This window comes from Schistocerca nitens, chromosome 6 (genome assembly GCF_023898315.1).
Source record: "Schistocerca nitens isolate TAMUIC-IGC-003100 chromosome 6, iqSchNite1.1, whole genome shotgun sequence".
Lineage (NCBI taxonomy): Eukaryota > Metazoa > Arthropoda > Insecta > Orthoptera > Acrididae > Schistocerca > Schistocerca nitens.
The window spans coordinates 36,526,176-36,549,723 of NC_064619.1; the positions used below are offsets into that span (position 1 = coordinate 36,526,176).

At 37.6% G+C, this 23,548-nt stretch overlaps 1 protein-coding gene across 1 annotated transcript in view; it reads left to right on the forward strand.

The window, feature by feature from the left end:
- LOC126262541 (solute carrier family 35 member F5) overlaps positions 1–10,916 on the forward strand; it is a 152,878-nt gene extending 141,962 nt beyond the window's left edge. Inside the window, exon 10 of the mRNA XM_049959225.1 lies at positions 7,367–10,916. Coding sequence (XP_049815182.1) covers positions 7,367–7,436 — 70 coding nt within the window. The 3' untranslated portion in view covers positions 7,437–10,916. The remainder of the gene's footprint in view (positions 1–7,366) is intronic.
- The last annotated feature ends 12,632 nt before the right edge of the window (positions 10,917–23,548 follow it).

Below are 23,548 nucleotides of genomic sequence, written 5' to 3' on the forward strand. Positions count from 1 at the left end.
AAGGGAATATGCCATCCACTATTGGAAGGTCAATGTTTTTAGAAATCTGGTATTCACACAGTAGTGTGCTCTTCTGTCTGATATCAGGACTTGGAATGTGGCTCAAGATAGGTAGCCAGTATGTGGGAGTAGATTGTATTGACCCACTAACAATGCGCATGGCTTTGTTAAGTTCTAGGTCTATCTTTTTTACCTGTGGACTATTAAGCCAGACAGGCACACAGTACTCTGCTGCTGAGTATACCAAACGGAGTGCTGATGCCCAGGAGAATGTCTGCTGATGATCCCCAACAAGAGCCACAGAGTTTATGGAGAATGTTGTTTCTGGTTTTGAGCTTAGTAGATGTTTGTGTCAAGTGCTCTTAAAAAAAAGTGTCCTATCTAATGTGATCCCAAGTTATTTTGGGTGCATATTATGATGAAGTTTGTCTTCTTCAAAGTAGACATTGAGGGCTCTGTTTGCCAATCTATTGGACTGATGAAAACATGAAACTTCTGTTTTGAGTTTGGTTGTAACCTCCATTTGCAGAAATAGTGGCTTATGATAAGCAGATCACAAGTTAGGATTACTTTAGTTCTTTCAAAGTTTGGTGTTGGGTAGCTACTGCCCAGTCGTCTGCACAGCCAAACTTTCTGGACTATGTTGGAGGGATATCAGATACATATACATTAAACAAGAGAGGAACAAGGGTGGTTTCCTGTGGCAAACCATTATTCAATTCTTTTGGGCAGCTAGTGTCTTTTTCTGTGGTTACAGTAAATGACTTTCCAGTTAACATGTTGTCAATTATTTTTGTTGTCCGTTTGCATGGGATGAGTTGCAATAATTTATAAAGCAGTCCATGCCTCCAACCTGTATCATATGCTCCACTTAGAGTGACGAAAGCAACTGATGTTTTCTGCTTTATTTGGCATCCTGCTTCAATAAATGTTGTTAAAGGTAAGACTTGATCAATGCAACTCCATCCTGGATGGAATACAGCTTGCTCAAGAGGAAGGCTCTGTAAGATTACTGGACTAATCCGATTGTATAGAATTCTCTCAAGGAACTTATAAATAGTGCTCAACAGTGCGACTGGGGAGTAGTTCTTAGGCTGCACTTGTGGTTTGCCGATCTTGAGTATTGGTATGATCTTTGATTGCTTCATTTTTTTGAGACTGAACCAGAGATCATAATATCAGAGAAGAAAAATCCACCAGGCATCTTTTTGCATAGTGCCCACTTTGCAGAAGAAATTCTGGGTGGATTCTGTCACTTCCTGGTGCCTTTCTGGGTTTTAGAGTTCTAAGAGCAGCACATATTTCAGGTATGGAGAAAGTTCTTGAAGTCAAATTGTTCCTTCATGTCCTTTTTGAGCAATGTAAGTTTGCGTCTGATATATCTTGTATGAGTTTATCCCTTGGTGCTCTTGATGTGGACAGTAGATATGAAGCAACACTGTTAGCTGATATTTGAGTGTTGTTCCTTACTTTTAACTTTGTTTCCATACAACTTCCTTATTAATGACCATGCTTTTCTACTTAATGTTTGAAAATTGAGTGACTCAGCAGTCTCTGTCCACCTAATTCGTCTGGCTGGGTTGAGGTTATGAAGTGGGTTATCTGCTATTTCTGGCTCCCTGCTTTTTAGAAATTCATCATACTATTTCTCAGTAGTTTCATTCCAGTCTGGAATATATTGCTTCCAGTAGCCCATAGGGATTGCCTTCTTTGCTGCACTTATCATAGCTCCAACAAGCCTCTCATAGTTTTTTGCTTTTGGGGGAATCCAACCAAGCCATTTGTCCAGATTTTTAGGAAATACATCCCACTTTGCTTTCCTGAAGTTCCGTCTTGGTCCTGGGAAGGATGAAATGAGTGGGATATTTGTCCCTATTTCAATTAAGATTTGACAGTGTTGGCTGTGTGAGAAGTAATACGAACTATGATCTTTGGAGAGGTAATTTATTTTCATTAGTTGTTACAAAGCATAGATTAGATTGTACTCCTGTCTCCAAGTTGCTGAAACGAACGTTCCTTTATCCTTTGCATCAAACACCAAATACTAGTAGCTACTGTTTCTTTCTCCCCTCTGCATGAGACTGAAGGGCTACATTGTGATACATTTTTCTCAAGGCACACATCACTTAACTTTCCATGATAATCTACTTGTGCAGCAAAAGCTTCAAAATGCTGATAAAAAAAATCTAATAGTATCAGCACTTTTATATTTTTATCCCTTCAGAATGACAGTGGCAACACCTACTTTCTCCATACTCAAACTGCAATAACTGCATGACAAGTTGTATCCATCCATAGTCAGCATTCCTCTATCAGTGGTCAGATGAAGTTTAGAAACACACATTACTTCTAAATAATTTGCAGGCTGCAATTCAGTTAAACAGATCAGATGTTAATTGATTTTATTTCATAACCCTCTAGTGTTTTTGATAGAATAAATTTACTTGAACCACCTCCTCATTTTCATACATTTTAGACTCAAAATTTTCAGTTTTATTCACTTCTTGTAATACTGACAGTCTAAAAATTGAGGTAACTCCCTCAGCCAACAACCTTTGGTATGGAAGCAGCCGAGACTGCCACATGTCATTGTTCAGGTACTAAATTACTACTGCAGTTTTCTGCAGACCATCTCACAGTAGGTCAAGGAAGACGTCACTTTGAAATCTGTCGGAAAAACCTGGTGTGATTCAAGCTCCGCAATGCGAAAACTAGAGGCATGTGATGAGTGAAGTGGCTGCGCACAAGTGGCTGTTTTACTCTCACACCAGGCACCCAGACACAATGATTGAGGTTGTGTTTTGCAGCATCTGATGATTGTAAACAAGAATTGGAGGACCTCTGTTCAGGGTGCCCATGAAATTCCTGAACGCAAGTGAAAATGGACCCCTCCTGCTAGCTGTCACCAAGAACAACTCTGAAAGTTTGAAGTTGTTTCATCTCTCACTGGTGACTAAGATGGTGGTCACTGTGGATACCTTCAAGTCAAGTCAAGGCGAGGTTCACCTTAATGCTTGAGGTGTCAGAGCACTGGGCACGTCACTGCTCGACGCTCAACGATTGTGTGAAGTGCGCTGGCGGCCATGTGAACCAGTGTTATTTACTAATCCGGGAGAAGGAAACAACATGTCCAAACCTTGTCGGAGAACACGTGGCGAGAAAAATGTAACGTAGAAAGTTATCACAACTACAAGCAGTTCAAAGCTGTGTTCACTTGCCAATGAATATTACTCTATTGGGTACACAGAAGCAGAAGGCAGCCCACTTCAATTGCCGTCTGCAGCCAAGCCAGGGCTGAATTGTCACTAATGTGGAGCACGACTCTGCCCGGCATCCGCTTCCAGCTGCACCATAAAGTGCAAACAGGACTGGTGATGTTACCAATACAGAGCAGTCACAGATGCTGGCCACGGATGCAGCAACTGAGTGGCTCCAAATGATAGAAGATGGTGCACACGTACCAGAAAGTGCACTCTGCAGCTGCAGCCGGGTAGCTTGCACGAGCTGGAATTGTGGGTTGTGCGACACAGGTGGAGGCGGAACAGGTGGTGATCTGCACCCACTCCTCCTCATTGAGTTTGAACGAGGTTGTGTAATATGGCTATGGAAAGGTGGATGTTCCTTCTGTGATACCCCAGAAAAAAGACATGGCAGGAATGTAACCACAATAAATGATTGGTGGCAGTCGTACTCACTGGAGAATACAGTCACAAGAGGACCTGGTTCCAGACAGCACGTGGCACTACCTAGAGGGATGACCGTTGTGTTCAGCATATGGCTTCGATGCGTCTTACTACATCTGCAGCAGCAGTTACAATTGATTACTTCAAGGACAACCCTAAGCCAGGCAGCATGTAGCGTGTCTGCCACTGACCCGAAATCGGCACCATTTGCGACTTCAGTGTGTCAGGCGAGAACTCATTGTAGGGAGGGATGGAGGTCTGTTGTGTTTTCTGATGAAAGCTGGTTCAGCATTGGAGCCAGTGATGGCCATATGTTGGTTAGGAGGAGACCAGCTGAGGGCCTGCAGGCAACATATTTGTGTGCTAGACACATTGGATCTATACCGGCAGTTACAGTCTGGGGTGCAATTTTGTATGATAGCAGAAGCAGTCTTGTGATTATCCCATGCACTCGGACTGCAGATCTGTACATCAGTCTGTTGATTTGACCTATTATGCTGCCATTGATGAACAGCATTCCAGGGGGCATGTTCCAATAGGATAATACCAACGCACATACTGCTGTTGTAACTCAACACACACTACCGAGTGTTGACATGTTGCCCTGGTCTGCTTGATCACCAGATCAGTCTCCAATTGAGCATATATCAGATGTCATTGTGCATCAACCCCAGCATCATCCACAAACAGCATTAACCGTCTCTGTATTGACTGACCAAGTGCAGCAGGCATGGAACTTCATCCCACAAACTAACATCTGGTACCTGTAGAATACGATGTGTGTTTGCATGCTTGCACTGAACATTCTGACAGTTGCACACCAGTTATTAATGTACCATCTTTCCACATTTGCAATAACTTATCTCACATTTACATTAACCTGTGATCTTGCAATGTTAATCATTCAAATATGTTACCTAGACAAATCAACCAGCGGAAGCTCCAGGTAAGACTATTAACAATGTAGGAAAAGACAGATTGCTTCTTACTGTAAAGAAGGCATGTTAAACTGCAGACAGGGACACTTAAGACACTTACATAGGGCTTTCGGCCACAGCCTTCATCAGTAAAGAGAGACCACCATCTCACACATGAGCAAGCGCGCGCACACACACACACACACACACACACACACACACACACACACACACAACCACCAACTCCAGCATCTCAGGCCACAGTTCTGGCTAGACCCAACCATGCTCATATTAGCAAGTAGTAGTACCCCTTACAGGACTCAAGTTTGTTTAATAACAGTATTAAAGCATGGGCAACCAATAAGAGTAAATTATTATACACTACAATCAACACTCATGCTATTGAGCACAAATATAATGCAGTCACAATAAAATTTATCAATCTCTGGATACTAAAATGTGAGTCTAGAGACACGTATACACAACATGAAACTGAAATGGTACTTCAAAACAATTTAACTGGATAGATAAAAAATCTACTCACCAAGTGGCTGCAGAATATACACACAAAATATGGTTATAACCAGCAAGCTTTCAGAGCCAGTTGTAGTGGTTTGCCTGCTTTATTTTCTTCGTTTGTTGTCCTTGGTGTCGATGTACTGCATTGCTACTCTGGCTGAAAAATGGGGTTTGTAATTTGGACTCTGACTACGGTAAAGATGTAGCCGACAGCTGCACATTTGAGTTTTGCAGATGTTTACTTTCGTTTTTCACAACCCCCATATACACATTTCATAGGGTCAGTGCACTATTGTTCAACTTTCCATAAGCCTCATTAATAGTTTGCAGGCAAACGTCCACATACTGCTACAATAGTTTACTGTTGTACATCTGTGAGCTGTAAAACCCTAACCACACAGTTACCTGTCTTTCAAATAAATTGAACAGTCACTGTCATTGCTTTAACACACAGCCTATTGGTGTAACACTTATTTCACTGTTAAGTTGATGCATTGTTGTCATTCTAACCAACACAGGTTCCTCGTCTGAAACTCGGCCTTGGACTGACTGGTTCTTGACAAAAAATCGGGCCCTTATACATCCTCACAATAATAGGTGCTGAAACTAAACATTGTTCGAAGTTAAATTTACAGAAATTACAAGTAAAACTTAACTCACAAAATTAACTGAATACATCAAAGAAGTCATTCCTTTTAACAGTTTCTTCTACTACAAGGTTTAGTCCGAATTATTTGTTAAAATGTTGAAATTAACATATATAGTTATGCAAACAATACTTTTGACAAAATTGAAAATTACTTTGGAATGAATTAAGGGCTGGTTTTGCTAACATGTTTCCGACTAGAGCTAAATAGATACTTTAAGAATACTAGCATTTCATCTTCCAAATGTTTACGATCATTACAGAATTTATGTTTGGCTATATGTCAGCAATAGAATTTAAGTTATGAAAACTGATTTTGCCGTATAACAAACGATACTAACTAGGCATAGTCAAAGTAAATTAGCAAATCAATTACATACATAAAACACACAAAATTAGATCTGGTGTTATATTCTTTAAAACTGAGGGCCAACCTTTCTCTTTATGAAAATGTAGATTATATACACGTTTGTTAATGGTAATTAGTGTCTGTCACCCGTAACTGAGTGGTCAGTGTGATGGAATGTCATACCTAGTGGCCTGGGTTCGATTCCCAGCTGGGTCGGTGATTTTCTCTGCTCAGGGACTGGGTGTTGTGTTGTCCTTATCATGCTCATATCATCGCCATCAACACGCAAGTTGCCGAAGTGGCATCACCTCGAAAGACTTGCACCAGGTGAACGGTCTACCCGACGGGAGGCCCTAGCCACATGGCATTTCCAATGGTAATTAGTTAAAAAAAGAAAAAAAATTTTAATGCTGCAGATGGCAGAACAAGAGGGGAAGAAAAAATATCCCAGCTTGCTTCGTCACACAGTGGCTTCTTCTTCAGGGAGAAGGGTTGAAGGGGAAGGAAGAGGGGTGAAGGAAAAAAGGACTGGAGAGGCCTAGAAAAAGAGGTAGATTTTGGGAAACTCAGTCCGCAACTCGTGGTTGTGCGGTAGCGTTCTCGCTTCCCGCGCCCGGGTTCCCGGATTCGATTCCCGGCGGGGTCAGGGATTTTCTCTGCCTTGTGATGACTGGGTGTTGTGTTATCTCCTTAGGTTAGTTAGGTTTAAGTAGTTCTAAGTTCTAGGGGACTGATGACCATAGATGTTAAGTCCCATAGTGCTCAGAGCCTTTTGAACCATTTTTTTGGGAAACTCACCCAGAGCCACGGGTCGGGGGAGACTTACCTTGTGGGGTGAGAAGGAAAGACTCTTTCCTTCTCATCCTGTGCCTGAAGGAAGAGCCACTGGCTCTGAAAGCTTTCTAGTTACAACTGTCTTTTATGTGTATGTTCTGCCACTGCTTGGTGTGTAGCCACTCAGTCAAAGATATTTCTCATTATTGAAAGCCTAAAGTGTTCATTAGAGCAGTATTTCTATACGTATAGTTTTATATTTTTGAGGGTTCTCCCCATTGATGAGAACTAAAAAAATAATGTGCGAATTGAGCCTCTTTGGGTCTCAAGCTTTTAACATTTTGAAATGATCTCTCACTTCTGTTGTTTGGTACCAACACATCACTACATAAAAAAACCTATTCTTTTATTTTGCTTCACAGACTTGTTGACTGCTAGGTATATTTTCATTTTACTTAAATTATTTCATTATTTTCAGGACTACTGACTGTGAAGATGAGCAAACCGAGTCTTTGATTGGAATTAACTCAGCTGACCACGAAGCGTGATGACAGTCAAACGTAGTTGCGGGTCACTTTTCTGTACAGAAGTATTCTTATATGCTACAAATACTATGGTTCCTGCTTCACATTCCAAAATTCTGAGATACAGGTCAACATTAAAGACTGCAAATATTAAAAAAAACACATATTTTCAGTGTAGGCGAACGATTCCCTTGAAACCTGTTTAACTTTACAGAAGTGTAATATCCGTTTTACCATTGAAGTGGTATTAATTAGTTTTAGGTGTGGATCTTTCAAGCTCCACATGTGGCATTTATTCTTCGCACAAATACAAACAACTGTTGAAAATGATATTTTAGTACCTTAATGTTAGTTGTTTAGAGTAATTAAATGTTTACTTCAGACAGCATGTACATGTTTCGGTACATATGATTCCAAGTTGCATAATTTGAGTGAAGAATTTGTAATTTTTGTGTGTGATTTTGACTTTTAGAACGAATTCTTAAGTGGGAGCATGTAACTGGCCATAGAGTTAATGTTGTCATTGTCCTCAGTCTGTAATTTTCTTCATATATCATGTTGTTCTGTTATGGGAATGAATCCAATGCAGATCTGGAAAAGGCATTAACCTGCATTTTGTCAAGAAAGTGGAGCTCAGAAAGCAAACCTTACACTGCTGAAACCCATATTGAAGATTTTAAGGCTATGATTCTCAAAAAAGGAGAGAGGGCATCTTATTTAGAAACCTATTTATATAAATGTTATAGACATGTCATAATAAATACTTACCATTGTGAACATACTGTGAATAAGTTTTTCTTTCACTTTAAATGTTAAAATTGGTATGAATAAAAGTATACAGAATATAAAACACACAGTTATTGTCTCAGTATCTATCGGATTTCTTTTCTTTAAATTTTATTGCATTTTGAACATAAAATAAGGTGATGTCATTACACTGCATTTGCCAGTTTAATCTGATTTGTACATAACCACATTTTCGTATGTTTTAGATCATACTTCATAAGTTATAATTTGTTTGATCCTAGAGCACTGTTCTGAGCTCTTTTGGTGCTACACATTTAATCTATCTTTTATAACTCTTATTTAAATTTTCTTGAGGTACAAAATCTGTTGTTCTTGTCCAGTTCTCTAACACCCTTCAAAAGAATATCAGTAGTGACTTCTGTCACTTTTTGCCTGCATGTCATTACATTATGGTAGACATGAATAGAGACTGATAGAAATTTAAGTTTAATGAACATCAGGGAACTAAATAATTCAGCCAGTTTTTATTTTACCTTAAAAACGAGCAAATACTACATGAACAGAAAGTGAACTGTGACAGACAAACTTGTGACTCATCCCTTGGCTTATTTCTTTCATTGTTTCCTATTATCTCTTAATGCTGTTGTGTCTGGGACAATGTCTTTTTAAGTATTGTAAAATACATATTTTTTTCCGTATAGTCTTTGGTGTAATTATAGTTCAAAAGATGTTTCTTGCGGCAGATATTTATCGTGTCATTTTCTTTATTCCCATGTGAACATTTTTTGTACTTACAAACATATTTGATGGATTCATTTTTCCATACTTTTGTATTACAATCAAATAACATTTTTATCTGTCAGTTGCATGAGTTTTTTACTGCACAAAAACATTTTGTTTAGCAAAGACATTTTATGTTCAGCAAGCACAATTATTCCTACTGTCACGATACAAAATTTCTCTGTTCAAGTGATATAAATTGTATATGTGACTGACAAATCTATGTGAAAAAAAAACTTTCCAAAAATTCTGGGAATACCAAATGACCTGTCTGTTTTTGGCATGCAGTGGGTTTCAGTTACTCAGTGACATTTTTTTGGAAATCTCATTTTATTCTTTTGACTGGTGCATGGGATTGTGCAGTAATGTTTGATACCATTTTGGTTTAGTTTTATTCCTTTTTTCATTGTTGCTGAATTAGTTTTATGCAGTCCTTTGAATACTTTGTTTTATGTTTCATTGGCAAAAGTCTGAAATTGTATTTCATATATGACAGTGACAAATTCCACATGTGGATTGGTTGCCATCTGATTTTATTCATTTTGTTGTTATTGAAGCCCTCAAGACAAGGCACACAGGGAAATACAAATGCAAGCAAATTCAAAAAGAAGTAGCAGATGTCTATACTACTTCACTTTTCTTAAAAATGGCACAGTAACTATTTAAAGCCTTCTCATTTAACATATTATTTGTTGACAACAAATAGGAGCCGCATGTCAATTGAAGTAGTGTGTGTAAAAGATTTAGAAAATGATGTGTGTATATTTTGAAAGGAATACTTTAGACATCTGCAATTGGAAATGTTGTAAATGTGATTGGGTGCATGCAGAAATTTTTCCTGTGCAACTGTACTCCTGTTTGTCAGATGCAGACTAATAAAGAACTAGAAGATTCTCTCCCATAGACAGTTTCTAAAGTACATTTTTTGATGTAATGATCAGAATGTTGGAGTGCTATAGCAATTTTACTTCAGAAGAGGTTGCAGCTGTCACTCAAGTGTACAGTGGAGTATAGGAATCTGTAACTGGTTCACAGTGACAGTTATCTCATGGGCACAAGAATTGTGTTTGCTCATAGTGTTCTTTTTAATATTATTTTAATAAATTCATTAATAGGAAGCTAAGTTAATTTCTATTGGTAGATCAAGTGATGTATTTGTGAATGCTCATGAAAGTCAGCATTTTGTTGGAATCAGTGGATGTTGCATTTAAATGCACTATAACTAGCTTTTAATGCCAGTACATTTTTATTTTTGCACACTTTTGAATTGTCATGCTTTGATATTTTTTGCTTGCACTGCAGCTTGTTCTAGTCACAACTTGTTAAGTTTTCTCTTATATGTGGTTATTTTATATATAGTCTGAGTGTATGTTTTTAGATGAATGTATTCTAGACTGCAAGGGCTTAATGTGGATACAATTAAAGATGAAATCTTTTAAATGTGTGAGTATATGGGTTTTGTTTCTCAGATGAGATGAAAAATGTGGAGGTCAGATGAATAAACATTTTCGAGCAGTGCATTTTTTAGAATTAAAGAAAGAGCATGTTGTAGGAACTTTTTAAAGTTTTTATGTCATATTATTCATACAAAAACTGGTTCCTTTTACAGATACTGTTGAAGCTTTCTTGTTTTTGGTAGCCAAATATATCTATTAGTGATAGATTCAGCTGTGAAAAACTTCAAATATGTTGTATTTTTTTCTTATTTGCACTGCTGATCAGTTCTGAGTTTTGTATAAGCTAAACTGAGTGTAAAACCACAGTTAATAACTTGCAAGGTGAGGAAAATTCATTTTACACATACTTTTGAGTAAATCCTCAAGAGAGCCCTTTGTTTTGAATATCAGAATGATCTTTGTACTTAAATCATCCAAAATGGTATTTTTTTTTTCTTTTTCTTTAATGTTATGAGTTACAATAATGCAACTCTAATAATTATATATTTGCTTGTGGGAAATATCACTTGTGATGAACATACATTCCATTTCTTAAACTATGTTGCATTTTTTGTTTCTTTATGTTCATGATCATAAACTGTTGTTGACAATATTTGTGTCTGTGGTATATTTCTTTTAAAGTCCAGAAGTTTACTTTTTTCCTTCCCTTTAATTTTTGTTCCCTTAACCCAGTATTGGAAAGATATTTTTCCTCTCTCCAACATCGGTATGTCATCCATTTCCCTGTTTCTTGTGTTTCTTATTCTCCTGTAGCAAAAACTAAAAGGAAAAATTCTGAAAGCTAAGGGCTGAATTGTGTTTTTTACTTTGCAAGGCTGTCGACATTACTTCCGCATTGGCAACTGGTCACTAGGCACCTCGATGTCTAATACATTTTTGAACCGGTTAATTTATATAAAAAGTGTAGTTGGATAGCATGGAATGTTTGTGAATTGTAATAAAAATGTTGCGTGGATGTTTAATTAGGAATGAACTTGCAAATTGCATTTGTTCTGAAATATTCTACAGCTGATGTGGAACCATATTTGCAAGTTCATTCATAATTGAATATGACTGTTGATTGTCAACACAGTGTCTCAGTCTGCCATATAGCACGACATTTAATTACATGCACCTCTGCAACCAGTAAATTCTGCTATGAGAGTAAGCAACTTGACCAATCAATCACGCCAAGGTTCTCTTACTATTTTTAAACAAAATCAGGACAATTTTCAAATGAATAAAAAAATCATCTTGCACAAGTAAGTACCTGAATTTTCAGTCATATGGACTTCTAATTTATTTAGAAAAAATTAGGAGAGCAATAATGTAATTGGGAATACAGTGCTCCTTCTTCAGGCACAGGATGAGGAGGAGAGTCTTTCCTTCTCACCCCACACGATAAGTCTCCCCCGACATGCAGCTCTGGGTGACTTTCCCGAAATCTACCCATTTTCCTAGACCTCTCCAGTCCTTTTCCTTCACCCCTATTCCTTCCCCTTCATCTCATCTACCTGAAGAAGGAGCCACTGGTTCCAAAAGCTTGCCAGTTACTGTAATCTTTTATGTGTACATTCTGCTGCCGCTTGGTGGGTAGATTTTTTTGTCTGTCCAATTAAATTGTAAGAACAAAGATAAAGTTGTCTGTGCACTGCATTCAGTTATTAAATTTAGTAGTTTTCAGTTGTTCATTGATATCTCTGCAGCGTGTCTACATTTCACAGCGTGCAGTTGCAGCTATAGCAGTTCTAAAGTTAAGTACTGACAAAGTTTTTTATACACTGTATTCAGTTATTAATTTAGTAGTTTTCAATGGTGTCTTATTCTGTTTCTGGTGAAATAACAGAACCTTTTGCTCACTGTGTTTTATAAAGTTGTTGTTGCATTGTAGTCATTTATTAAATTTAGTACGGTAGTTTTCAGCTGTTGTTGCTTGCTGTTTCTAGTGAAATATTTTAGTTAAAACTTTCACTCACTCTGTTTGGGTTTATTGAGTGTTCCAGTGGACACCTGATTTTATGGTTTTTGTGAATTTTTTGTAGTATTGATATTAGTTGTGGTTTAGTAGTATTGATAGAAGAAGATGCTAGAGTGAAATTTGAGGTCACTGTTGTTAGTTCTTTAAATTGTTCTACTGTTGTAACTGAACTTACATAACATAGACATTTAGTTTTTTCAGCAATTATTAACATTTTACCTTGAGTGAGAAGTATGGGCTTTGTCATAGGTTTGTTAGTAGCAGGTTACAATGTGAAATTTGTTCAAAGTATTTTCGTTGGAGGAATGAAATGGGGAAGCCAGTGGGCATTCTAGCGAGGTCCTCTCCTGGAAATGCAGAATTTGTTGCAGAAATAAGTTCATAGAGGAGCAGGAGTATGAGATCTGTGCCCTTCAAGTGCAGTTACAAAATGCAAAGGAAGAACTAGATAGGATGAGGAGTGAGAAAGGTTCTAGGAAATGGGACTGGTAGGTTGTAAGAAGGCTACTAGGAGGAGGAGATATTCAGACAGTTGTATTTCGCGTAACAGTTTGACCAACTGTCAGACTTCAGTGGAGAGGAGCCTCTTGTAGCTATAGGTGTGGAAAACGTGCAGTAGACTTCAATAGTTAAGGACTTTAAGACAGTTGAAGTTTCAAATAGGTAGAAGGAAGTTCTGCTATTAGGCAGTCCACATGGCAGAGGTGTAAGCCAGCAGCTGCAGGAAATGTTGGGGAGTGAGTACCAGGTCACCAGCATTGTGAAGGTTAGTGCAGGATTGTCTCAGGTGACTTTAACGTAGGGGTGTTATGTACAGGTTTTTTGAAAGAGGATCAGGTAGTGATTGTGGATGAAACTGGGAATAGTCTTGATAGGGACGGGGAGTATGGTGTAGGTGATGACCTGGAAGAGATAGCTACTCAGACTGGTGGCGCAAATGTGCACCTCGTGCAACTATTTCAGCGTCATGATTGGCCCCGTCGTAATGCTGCTGTTAGGCATGTTAACATGGGGATTGAGAAGACGCTGGTGGTGGAGGGCATGGCAGTGGGTGTCAGTTGAGTCTTTAAACAGATCAGGTTTCATTAGACATGGTCTGCACATCAATAGGTATGGGAATGGGAGGTAGGCAAAGCTTATAGGTGACAGTGTAGTGGGTGGTGGTGGGATCACTCTTGGGAAAATTCCTGTAGTAGTGGGCATTAGAGCTGCAACATTTTTAGACTGAAATCAGCTGATAGGTATCCCTGCTTAAAGTAAGTCTCTCTAACATGAGAACCACCGTCAAAGGAGTTCAGATATTTAAGTAAAGAGGGAATTGGCATATTTCATCAAAATACAAATGGCAACAGAAAATGCACAGAAAATATGCTGCAAAAAGTGACAACAATTTTGAAAACCAGGCTGTAATGTTCAATAAACAAGATAGTATACAAGTATCCACAGAAAACAATATTTACAAAACAAACAGTACAAATGTAATAATGTGTTAAGAGTGTTTTATAACTATGCTACTATTTTCTGCATGTTTAAGATTTGAAGAACCCAATGATGATGTCAGTATTTGCTGCTGAAACTAGTTTGGGGAATAAATAAGTAAATAAATAAACAGTGGACTCGCAAGTCCCATATTATTGTTTTTAATTTAAGATACATTGGAGATAAAATTAGTGAACCACTTACAGATGTTGATTCTGATTATATTGGTATATCAGAGCACCACCTAAATAACTTGGTAGTTCAGAGGCTTCCTTTACCAGGATACAGATTAGCTGGTCTGCACTGGACAGGTATCTGAATGTTGTGCAGGAACACTTGAATTTAGTGAAACTAAACTTTTAATTATAGTTATTTATAGGTCTCCAAACTCTGACTTGTTCACTTTATAGGAAGTACAAAAAATTAGTTGTACGGGGTGACTTCAATATTAATTTTGTATATGAGTGTGCAAGAAAAAGGATGTTGGGAGATCTACATTCATATGATCTGATGCCTCCCCCCATGAACCATGGACCTTGCCGTTGGTTGGGAGGCTTGCATGCCTCAGCGATACAGATAGCCGTACCGTAGGTGCAACCACAACGGAGGGGTATCTGTTGCGAGGCCAAACAAACGTGTGGTTCCTGAAGAGGGACAGCAGCCTTTTCAGTAGTTGCAAGGGCAACAGTCTGGATGATTGACTGATCTGGCCTTGTAACAATAACCAAAACGGCCTTGCTGTGCTGGTACTGCGAACGGCTGAAAGCAAGGGGAAACTACGGCCGTAATTTTTCCCGAGGGCATGCAGCTTTACTGTATGGATAAATGATGATGGCGTCCTCTTGGGTAAAATATTCCGGAGGTAAAATAGTCCCCGATTCGGATCTCCGGGCGGAGACTACTCAAGAGGATGTTGTTATCAGGAGAAAGAAAACTGACGTTCTACGGATCGGAGCGTGGAATGTCAGATCACTTAATCGGGCAGGTAGGTTAGAAAATTTAAAAAGGGAAATGGATAGGTTAAAGTTAGATATAGTGGGAATTAGTGAAGTTCAGTGGCAGGAGGAACAAGACTTTTGGTCAGGTGAATGCAAGGTTATAAATACAAAATCAAATAGGGGTAATGCAGGAGTAGGTTTAATAATGAATAGGAAAATAGGAATGCGGGTAAGCTACTAGAAACAGCATAGTGAACGCATTATTGTGGCCAAGATAGATACGAATCCCACACCTACTACAGTAGTACAAGTTTATATGCCAACTAGCTCTGCAGATGACGAAGAAATTGAAGAAATGTATGATGAAATAAAAGAAATTATTCAGATAGTGAAGGGTGACGAAAATTTAATAGTCATGGGTAACTGGAATTCGGTAGTAAGAAAAGGGAGAGAAGGAATCATAGCTAACACTTGGTTTAAGAATCGTGAAAGAAGGTTGTATACATGGAAGAACCCTGGAGATACTAAAAGGTATCAGATAGATTATATAATGGTAAGACAGAGATTTAGGAACCAGGTTTTAAATTGTAAGACATTTCCAGGGGCAGATGTGGACTCTGACCACAATCTATTGGTTATGACCTGTAGATTAAAACTGAAGAAACTGCAAAAAGGTGGGAACTTAAGGAGATGGGACCTGGATAAACTGAAAGAACCAGAGGTTGTACAGAGTTTCAGGGAGAGCATAAGGGAACAATTGACAGGAATGGGGGAAAGAAATACAGTAGAAGAAGAATGGGTAGCTTTGAGGGATGAAGTAGTGAAGGCAGCAGAGGATCAAGTAGGTAAAAAGACGAGGGCTAGTAGAAATCCTTTGGGTAACAGAAGAAATATTGAATTTAATTGATGAAAGGAGAAAATATAAAAATGCAGTAAATGAAGCAGGCAAAAAGGAATACAAACGTCTCAAAAATGAGATCGACAGGAAGTGCAAAATGGCTAAGCAGGGATGGCTAGAGGACAAATGTAAAGATGTAGAGGCTTATCTCACTAGGGGTAAGATAGATACTGCCTACAGGAAAATTAAAGAGACCTTTGGAGATAAGAGAACCACTTTCATGAACATCAAGAGCTCAGATGGAAACCCAGTTCTAAGCAAAGAAGGGAAAGCAGAAATGTGGAAGGAGTATATAGAGGGTCTATACAACGGCGATGTACTTGAGGACAATATTATGGAAATGGAAGAGGATGTAGATGAAGATGAAATGGGAGATACGATACTGCGTGAAGAGTTTGGCAGAGCACTGAAAGACCTGAGTCGAAACAAGGCCCCCGGAGTAGACAACATTCCATTGGAACTACTGACGGCCTTGGGAGAGCCACTCCTGACAAAACTCTACCATCTGGTGAGCAAGATGTATGAGGCAGGCGAAATACCCTCAGACTTCAAGAAGAATGTAATAATCCCAATCCCAAATAAAGCAGGTGTTGACAGATGTGAAAATTACCGAACAATCAGTTTAATAAGCCACAGCTGTAAAATACTAACACGAATTCTTTACAGACAAATGGAAAAACTGGCAGAAACTGACCTCGGGGAAGATCAGTTTGGATTCCGTAGAAATACTGGAACACGTGAGGCAATACTGACCTTACGACTTCTTAGAAGAAAGATTAAGGAAAGGCAAACCTACGTTTCTAGCATTTGTAGACTTAGAGAAAGCTTTTGACAATGTTGACTGGAATACTCTCTTTCAAATTCTAAAGGTGGCAGGGGTAAAATACAGGGAGCGAAAGGCTATTTACAATTTGTACAGAAACCAGATGGCAGTTATAAGAGTCGAGGGACATGAAAGGGAAGCAGTTGTTGGGAAGGGAGTAAGACAGGGTTGTAGCCTCTCCCCGATGTTATTCAATCTGTATATTGAGCAAGCAGTGAAGGAAACAAAAGAAAAATTCGGAGTAGGTATTAAAATCCATGGAGAAGAAATAAAAACTTTAAGGTTCGCCGATGACATTGTAATTCTGTCAGAGACAGCAAAGGACTTGGAAGAGCAGTCGAATGGAATGTATAGCATCTTGAAAGGAGGATATAAGATGAGCATCAACAAAAGCAAAACGAGGATAATGGAATGTAGTCAAATTAAGTCGGGTGATGCTGAGGGAATTAGATTAGGAAATGAGACACTTAAAGTAGTAAAGGAGTTTTGCTTTTGGGGAGCAAAATAACTGATGATGGTCGAAGTAGAGAGGATATAAAATGTAGACTGGCAATGGCAAGGAAAGCGTTTCTGAAGAAGAGAAATGTGTTAACATCGAGTATAGATTTAAGTGTCAGGAAGTCATTTCTGAAAGTATTTGTATGGAGTGTAGCCATGTATGGAAGTGAAACGTGGACGATAAATAGTTTGGACAAGAAGAGAATAGAAGCTTTCGAAATGTGGTGCTACAGAGGAATGCTGAAGATTAGGTGGGTAGATCACGTAACTAATGAGGAAGTATTGAATAGGATTGGGGAGAAGAGAACTTTGTGGCACAGCTTGACCAGAAGAAGGGATCGGTTGGTAGGACATGTTCTGAGGCATCAAGGGATCACCAATTTAGTATTGGAGGGCAGCGTGGAGGGTAAAAACCGTAGAGGGAGACCAAGAGATGAATACACTAAGCAGATTCAGAAGGATGTAGGTTGCAGTAGGTACTGGGAGATGAAGAAGCTTGCACAGGATAGAGTAGCATGGAGAGCTGCATCAAACCAGTCTCAGGACTGAAGACCACAACAACAACAACAACAACAACAACAACATGTTCTGATGATAAATACTTTATTTTTTCCAACAAGGGTGCTGGGGCTGCAGCAACAACCATAGATAATATTTGTATTCATTCTTTGTTACTAGATGGGCATTCTGTTAGTAAAAGGGTGAATGGCTTTTCAAACCATGTTCCACACATTTTAACACTAAAAGATTTTTGTACTTAAACAAAGTTGTATATAGTGAAAAACTATGTAGAAAAGCTAACCGAAAGGCAATAGAGAGGTTTTTAAACCTCATTAGGAAACAAGAGTGGCAGGATGTTTGTTGTGCTGATGACATAGATGGCTAATATAATACTTTCCTTGACACCTTTCTCATGCTCTTTGAAACTTGCTTTCCATTAGAATGTTCAAAACAGAGTACCAGCAGTAAAAAACAGCATGTGTGGCTGACTAGTGGGATAGTGGGAATAACATGAAAATGTTAAGTCACAATCAAGCTACAGTAGCCCATTACAAACAGTACTGTAAGATATTTAAAAAGGCTATTAGGAACGCAGAGAGTATGTGGTAAACAAATAGTAAAGCTAATTCACAGATAAAATGAAAAATGCATGATCAGTCATGAAGGAAATGTCTGGTCAGCAGCACAAGTTCGAGAATATAAAGTCAGTATGTACTAAAAATGTTTCTGTTACTGATAAGTCGTATATATATGTACAGTATTTAACAGTTTCTGCAGGGAATCGTATAACTCTCTTGCAAAATGGCTTTCCGAGACTGATATCTGAAATACTCTGTTGTGATAGTGACAAGGGGGAGATTGAATCAATAATTAAATTACAGAAGACTAAGGACTCTTATGGATATGCTAGAGTATCTAAGAATACTAAAGTACTTTGCTGCATATGTTAGCCCTGTACTTTGTCATATTTATAATTTTTCCTTTTGCTGTATTCTTTTTTCTCTGTGAGGAGCTGGATAGATTAAACAGAAGGTTTTGAGTGCTAGGCATCTTTTTTGATTTAACTAAGGCATTTGATTGTGTTGATCACAAAATATTGCTTCAGAAGTTGGACCATTATGGAATACGGGGAGTAGCTCACAATTAGTTAACCTCTTTAAGGATACAGGATACTTTATTATGACTTTATTAAATTCTATGGTCTTTTCTGGATTACATTGATATATACATTATAGGGTTTCAAATGAAAAATAGCCTATATATATCAAATTTTAAAGTTACAGTCATGTATGCTGCCATGCCCCCTTTATTTCTGTTACAGAAACCAGTGTTATATCAAAAAGAACTGTGAACTTTCTGTTTCCAGCGATTATATGCATGATACATTGTATATGTTGTTAACAGTGCAGGTTCCTAGTGTCTGCAAATGATTATCTTTGCTAGTATTTACTTTTGTTTCGCTGAAGCAGTTCGTTCACGTATTACTGAATGTTTGTTTCCCAAGTGCTACATATTATTTGTGGAAGTACATATCCTTTAGTGTGCAATAAATACAAACTATGCCACGCATCAAGAAATGCCATAAAAGGAAATTCCGTGGTAACAGGTTCACAAACAAAGCAAGCCACACTGTTGAAAGTAACCTATGTATCAGTTCTTCAGGGAAGAAACTCCCACGTGGCACGCGTCCTGGTGATTCAAATATTTGTGTTAACAATGTTTGTAATGGATTTGTTGTTGTTGATGTGGACGTCTTATCTTCTTTGATAAAGGAAGTGGTGCAATGTAAACAATATGCTGTCTGGAAATAACTGAACAACAAATTGCAGGAAGGTTTTAGCATGAAAATTAGTTGTTCTGTGTGGATCCTGCAACAAGTCTACCTCGAAAATGACTTCAAACATTGTGCATAATTCATATGATGTGAATTTGAAGTTAGTATATGTAATGCATGCAATAGGAAAAGGAAAAAGGCTGCTCAAACATTTAGTGGTTTGATGGACCTTCCTCCTCCTCCTAGTAGGTTCAGAAAGTACATAAAAATACTTTAAGGTTCCTTGATGGTTGTATCTAAAGCATCTATGAAACTCCCAGTAGAAGAAACTGTAAATATTAGGGGAACCAGGGACATTGCTGTTTTACTTGATGGGACATGGCAACATCGAGGACATCATTCCTTGAATGATGTTGTAAGTGCTACTTCTCTGGAGAATGGAAAAGTTGTTGATGTTGAGTGCTTATCTAAGTACTGCCACACCTGCCATGGTAACACTGGACATATTGAACATCAGTGTTCTAAGAAATTATGATGGTTACAGTGGAGGTATGGAGTGTGATGGAGCTTGTAACGATTCATGTTGAATGTTACTTAAGTTTCTTCTGCCTGGTCCATTGATGAATGAATGGAAAATTTTCATGCTTCACAAACTTTACTCACATTAATTGACATCCGAACTGCACACTTGTCATGTAAACAAAACACGGACAGACTTCACTGATCTCTCTGACTTTCAAAAGTAACTTTAAAACTGACTGACAAAACAACAACTCAACAACTAACTCGCAGCCTTGTTGCATCGATTTATATAGAATTTTAACAATAACTTCCAAAAAAAGCATTATTAATTTTGTACAATTTTGATGTTACTATCAAAATTTACAAAACGTAAAGAAACTGATGTTACAGCCAAGTAAGGTATAAAATAAATATTCAATGACAATATTTTATGCTAATATCTTTAGTTTTCCATAAGAAAATCATTCTGAACTTTAATTACAATGATGTCTCATATTATTTTAGTTACATAATTAATTACAGTTTGGATTTGGTTACTAACATGTAATGAATTTAAGAACCTTCAACATCGCAGCGCGTCAGCAATCGTTGGTTAATATATTAAAATACTAGAAACCCGCCTCAATTGCGAAAAAAGCACCTGGTGTTAACCTAGGTTTCGGCGTAGATAACTACACCTTCTTCAGAACAAAAAAACCCATAAGTGCCTAAGAAGTGCAGTTTAAGCCGGGTCATGGCCCATCGAACATAGGCCGGTGTGAGGTGGAGGTTACACCATTAAGTTAAGTAATGGTTTAGACTTTGTACATATGTACTGTTTGTGTTTTCCTTTTTTCGTTTATAAATATATAGCTATGGTGTTCTTTTAATCATTGACAAAGGTCTTCTTAGGCACTTGTGGGTTTCATTGTTCTGAAGAAGGTGTAGTTATCTACGCCGAAACCTAGATTAACACTAGGTGCTTTTTTCGCAATCGAGGCGGGTTTCTAGTTTTTTAATAACATGTAATGGTAGTACAGACCTCATGCTTTATCCGATTAAATACATAGAATGTGGAAATAAGGCCTCAAATTCTGTAAATTGGAAAACTGCGAGATGTAAATAATTGGAGAGTTAATTAGAAATGTAATTACAAAGAATATTAATTACAAATGAAGGCATAAAAATAAATAACAAATGAAAATATATCGCTTGGTAATAACTTTTAAGTTGTTTCTCAAGGTAGTGTGTTCTTTTGTTACTAGATTTTTAGATTACCATTTTGTTAATTAGAAGCATTGATTTTTCATGCTAACATCTCTACAGTCTCTAGTTATTTATTTCTAAGGACTTATTATTTCAATTTCTTGATTAGTTACTTAATTTAGTATATGTACATAATGTAATCAATGACAACAATCCACTGATAATTACAAACGGCCGCCCTTCTAGAACATTCCACATGGTTTCACAGTAAATGTCAAGTTTTTTTTATCAAATAGGACAGAATGTAATATAGACACACACATACAAGGCCTTAGGAAGCACTGAATTGTCTGATAAGTATCTGGATGCATATAAAAAAGATGATATCAGACATTTCATATGAGTCCTGGGAGAGGCTGTACCATTATAAGCTCTAAAAGAATTTCAGACGTCGGTGGCCATTCATAATGTTAGATATATGAAGTACCTGGGCGATGGGGACTCCAAAGCTTTCAATAAAATTAATGAGTTCGATGTTTATGGTGATACCTTGGTAACAAAACTGGAGTGTTGTGGACATGTACAAAAGAGGATGGATGCTAGATTGAGGAAGCTATGAGGAGAAATGAAAGGAAAGTTGCTATCTGATGGAAAATCTCTGGCCGAGGCAGATTGACAAATTAAAAAAAACCTCCTTCAGAGTTCTTATGGACTGTCCATTAGACAAACTGTACCTCTGAATGATATTACAGCAATGAGAACTTTCATAAGTTGTCCACAGATGACTACCGTGTTCATGGACTTTGCCCCAAAGGAGCAGACTCTTGGTGTGGCTACCAAAAAGCAAAAGAAAGTGGTCAAATATACCACCATAAGCATTCTCTTCCTGAGTCTGTTATGAATGAAATAAAACCAATTTTAGAGACCTGGGTGACCCTGTTTTACTTAGTAAATGTCTTCATGGAGGCATTCAGAATACAAATGAAATTTTCAACCATTGCATATGGGAAAGATTACCCAAGAATGTTTTTGTAGGACTAAATACATTAAAAGTTGGTTTTCTAGATGCAGTGATATATTTCAGTGATGGAGTGGTAGGAAGGTTGGAAATCCTGAGAAATTTAGGCTTAAAATGTGGCTCTAATATGGTACCTCAATTTGAGGAAGCATTTGGGGAAAAAAATTGCATCAATTTCTTTGTAATTTTTTCTAATAACTCTAAGCATGTTTAAAATTATTCAAAATACTTCTAATTTGTTTAGAAAGTATACTGCATTACCTGATATCAACAAAAAATCTGTAAAACATATACATTATAAGCAGTGCCTGAAAGAAATAGGTATTGATTTTTACATAATGTTCACCTGGAAAAGTACCCTATATCCTTAAGAACAGACAGCAACTAGTTATTCTCCACAATAATGAGAATGGTTATGGAGTCTGAGTGGGGCAAGGCCAAATTTGGGGGGGGGGGGGGGGGCAGGTATCAGTGCTGCCTTCTAGTACTACAGGTGATTATAAAATATTTCTGTTTGCTGCTGACATTAGCTTGATAATAAAGGAAGTTTTGTGCAATGTTGGTACTTTTAAATAGTGCAGTTCAAGACATAAGTTTATAATTTGTAGAAAATAAACTAACACTAAAGAACAGTAAGGCTCAGTTTTTAGTTTCTAATATTCAACTTAAAAAAAAAAACCTGACATTCTAATTACACAAAATTGGTAGTGAGACTGAACAGTTCAAATTTCTAGGTGTTCAGATAATAAACTTTTGTGGAAAGCACATGTTCAGGATCTTGTTCAGTGACTTAAGGCTTCATTTTTACTGTTACAACAGTATCTGAAATAGTGATAGTTTGACACGAAAAGTAGTCTGCTGTGCTTATTTTGATTTGTTTATGGTACATGGTATTGTAATTTGGTGTAACTCTTCCCATTCTCAAAGGGTATTTTTGGCTCAGAAATGGGCGGTGCAGGCAGTGAGTGGTGTAAGTTCATGAACCTCTTGTTGACCCCTGTTTACTAATCTGAGTATTATGACATTGGCCTCTCAAATTATCCATTAAATCCAAACCGATGAGTTTCTTGTATTCTGTTGAGGAGAGCCTTGAAAAATTAAGCTAATTTGTGTGTTAGATTGTTGACTGTGTTCCTATAAAACTTATAGCTTGTTGTCTTTTTAGGATTCATAAACATTTTGTTTTATCTATTATTACTTTTCTGTTGTAATTTCATGTAATGCCATGTTCCCTGACCATGGAGATTTGCTCCTCACTTTGGACCTATGGAACTAGACATATAAAATAAAAATAAATAAAAAAACTGAAATACTTTTATCTGACTGAACAAGTCAAGAAAGCAGCTTGATATTAGTGTGGCTAGTAGAATCTATAATTTCTGAAGTAAGATGTGTGTCTTTAAAATCATTGATTAATTCTTCCGTAGCAAATGGTACAGTTCAATGTGTGATGGTTCATTTTGCTTCAGTTACAATGCGTGAAAACTTCTGTTTGAATAATGTTTTAATTATACAAAGGTGTGCTGAAAAGTAAAGCCTCCAAATTTTTATATGAAAAC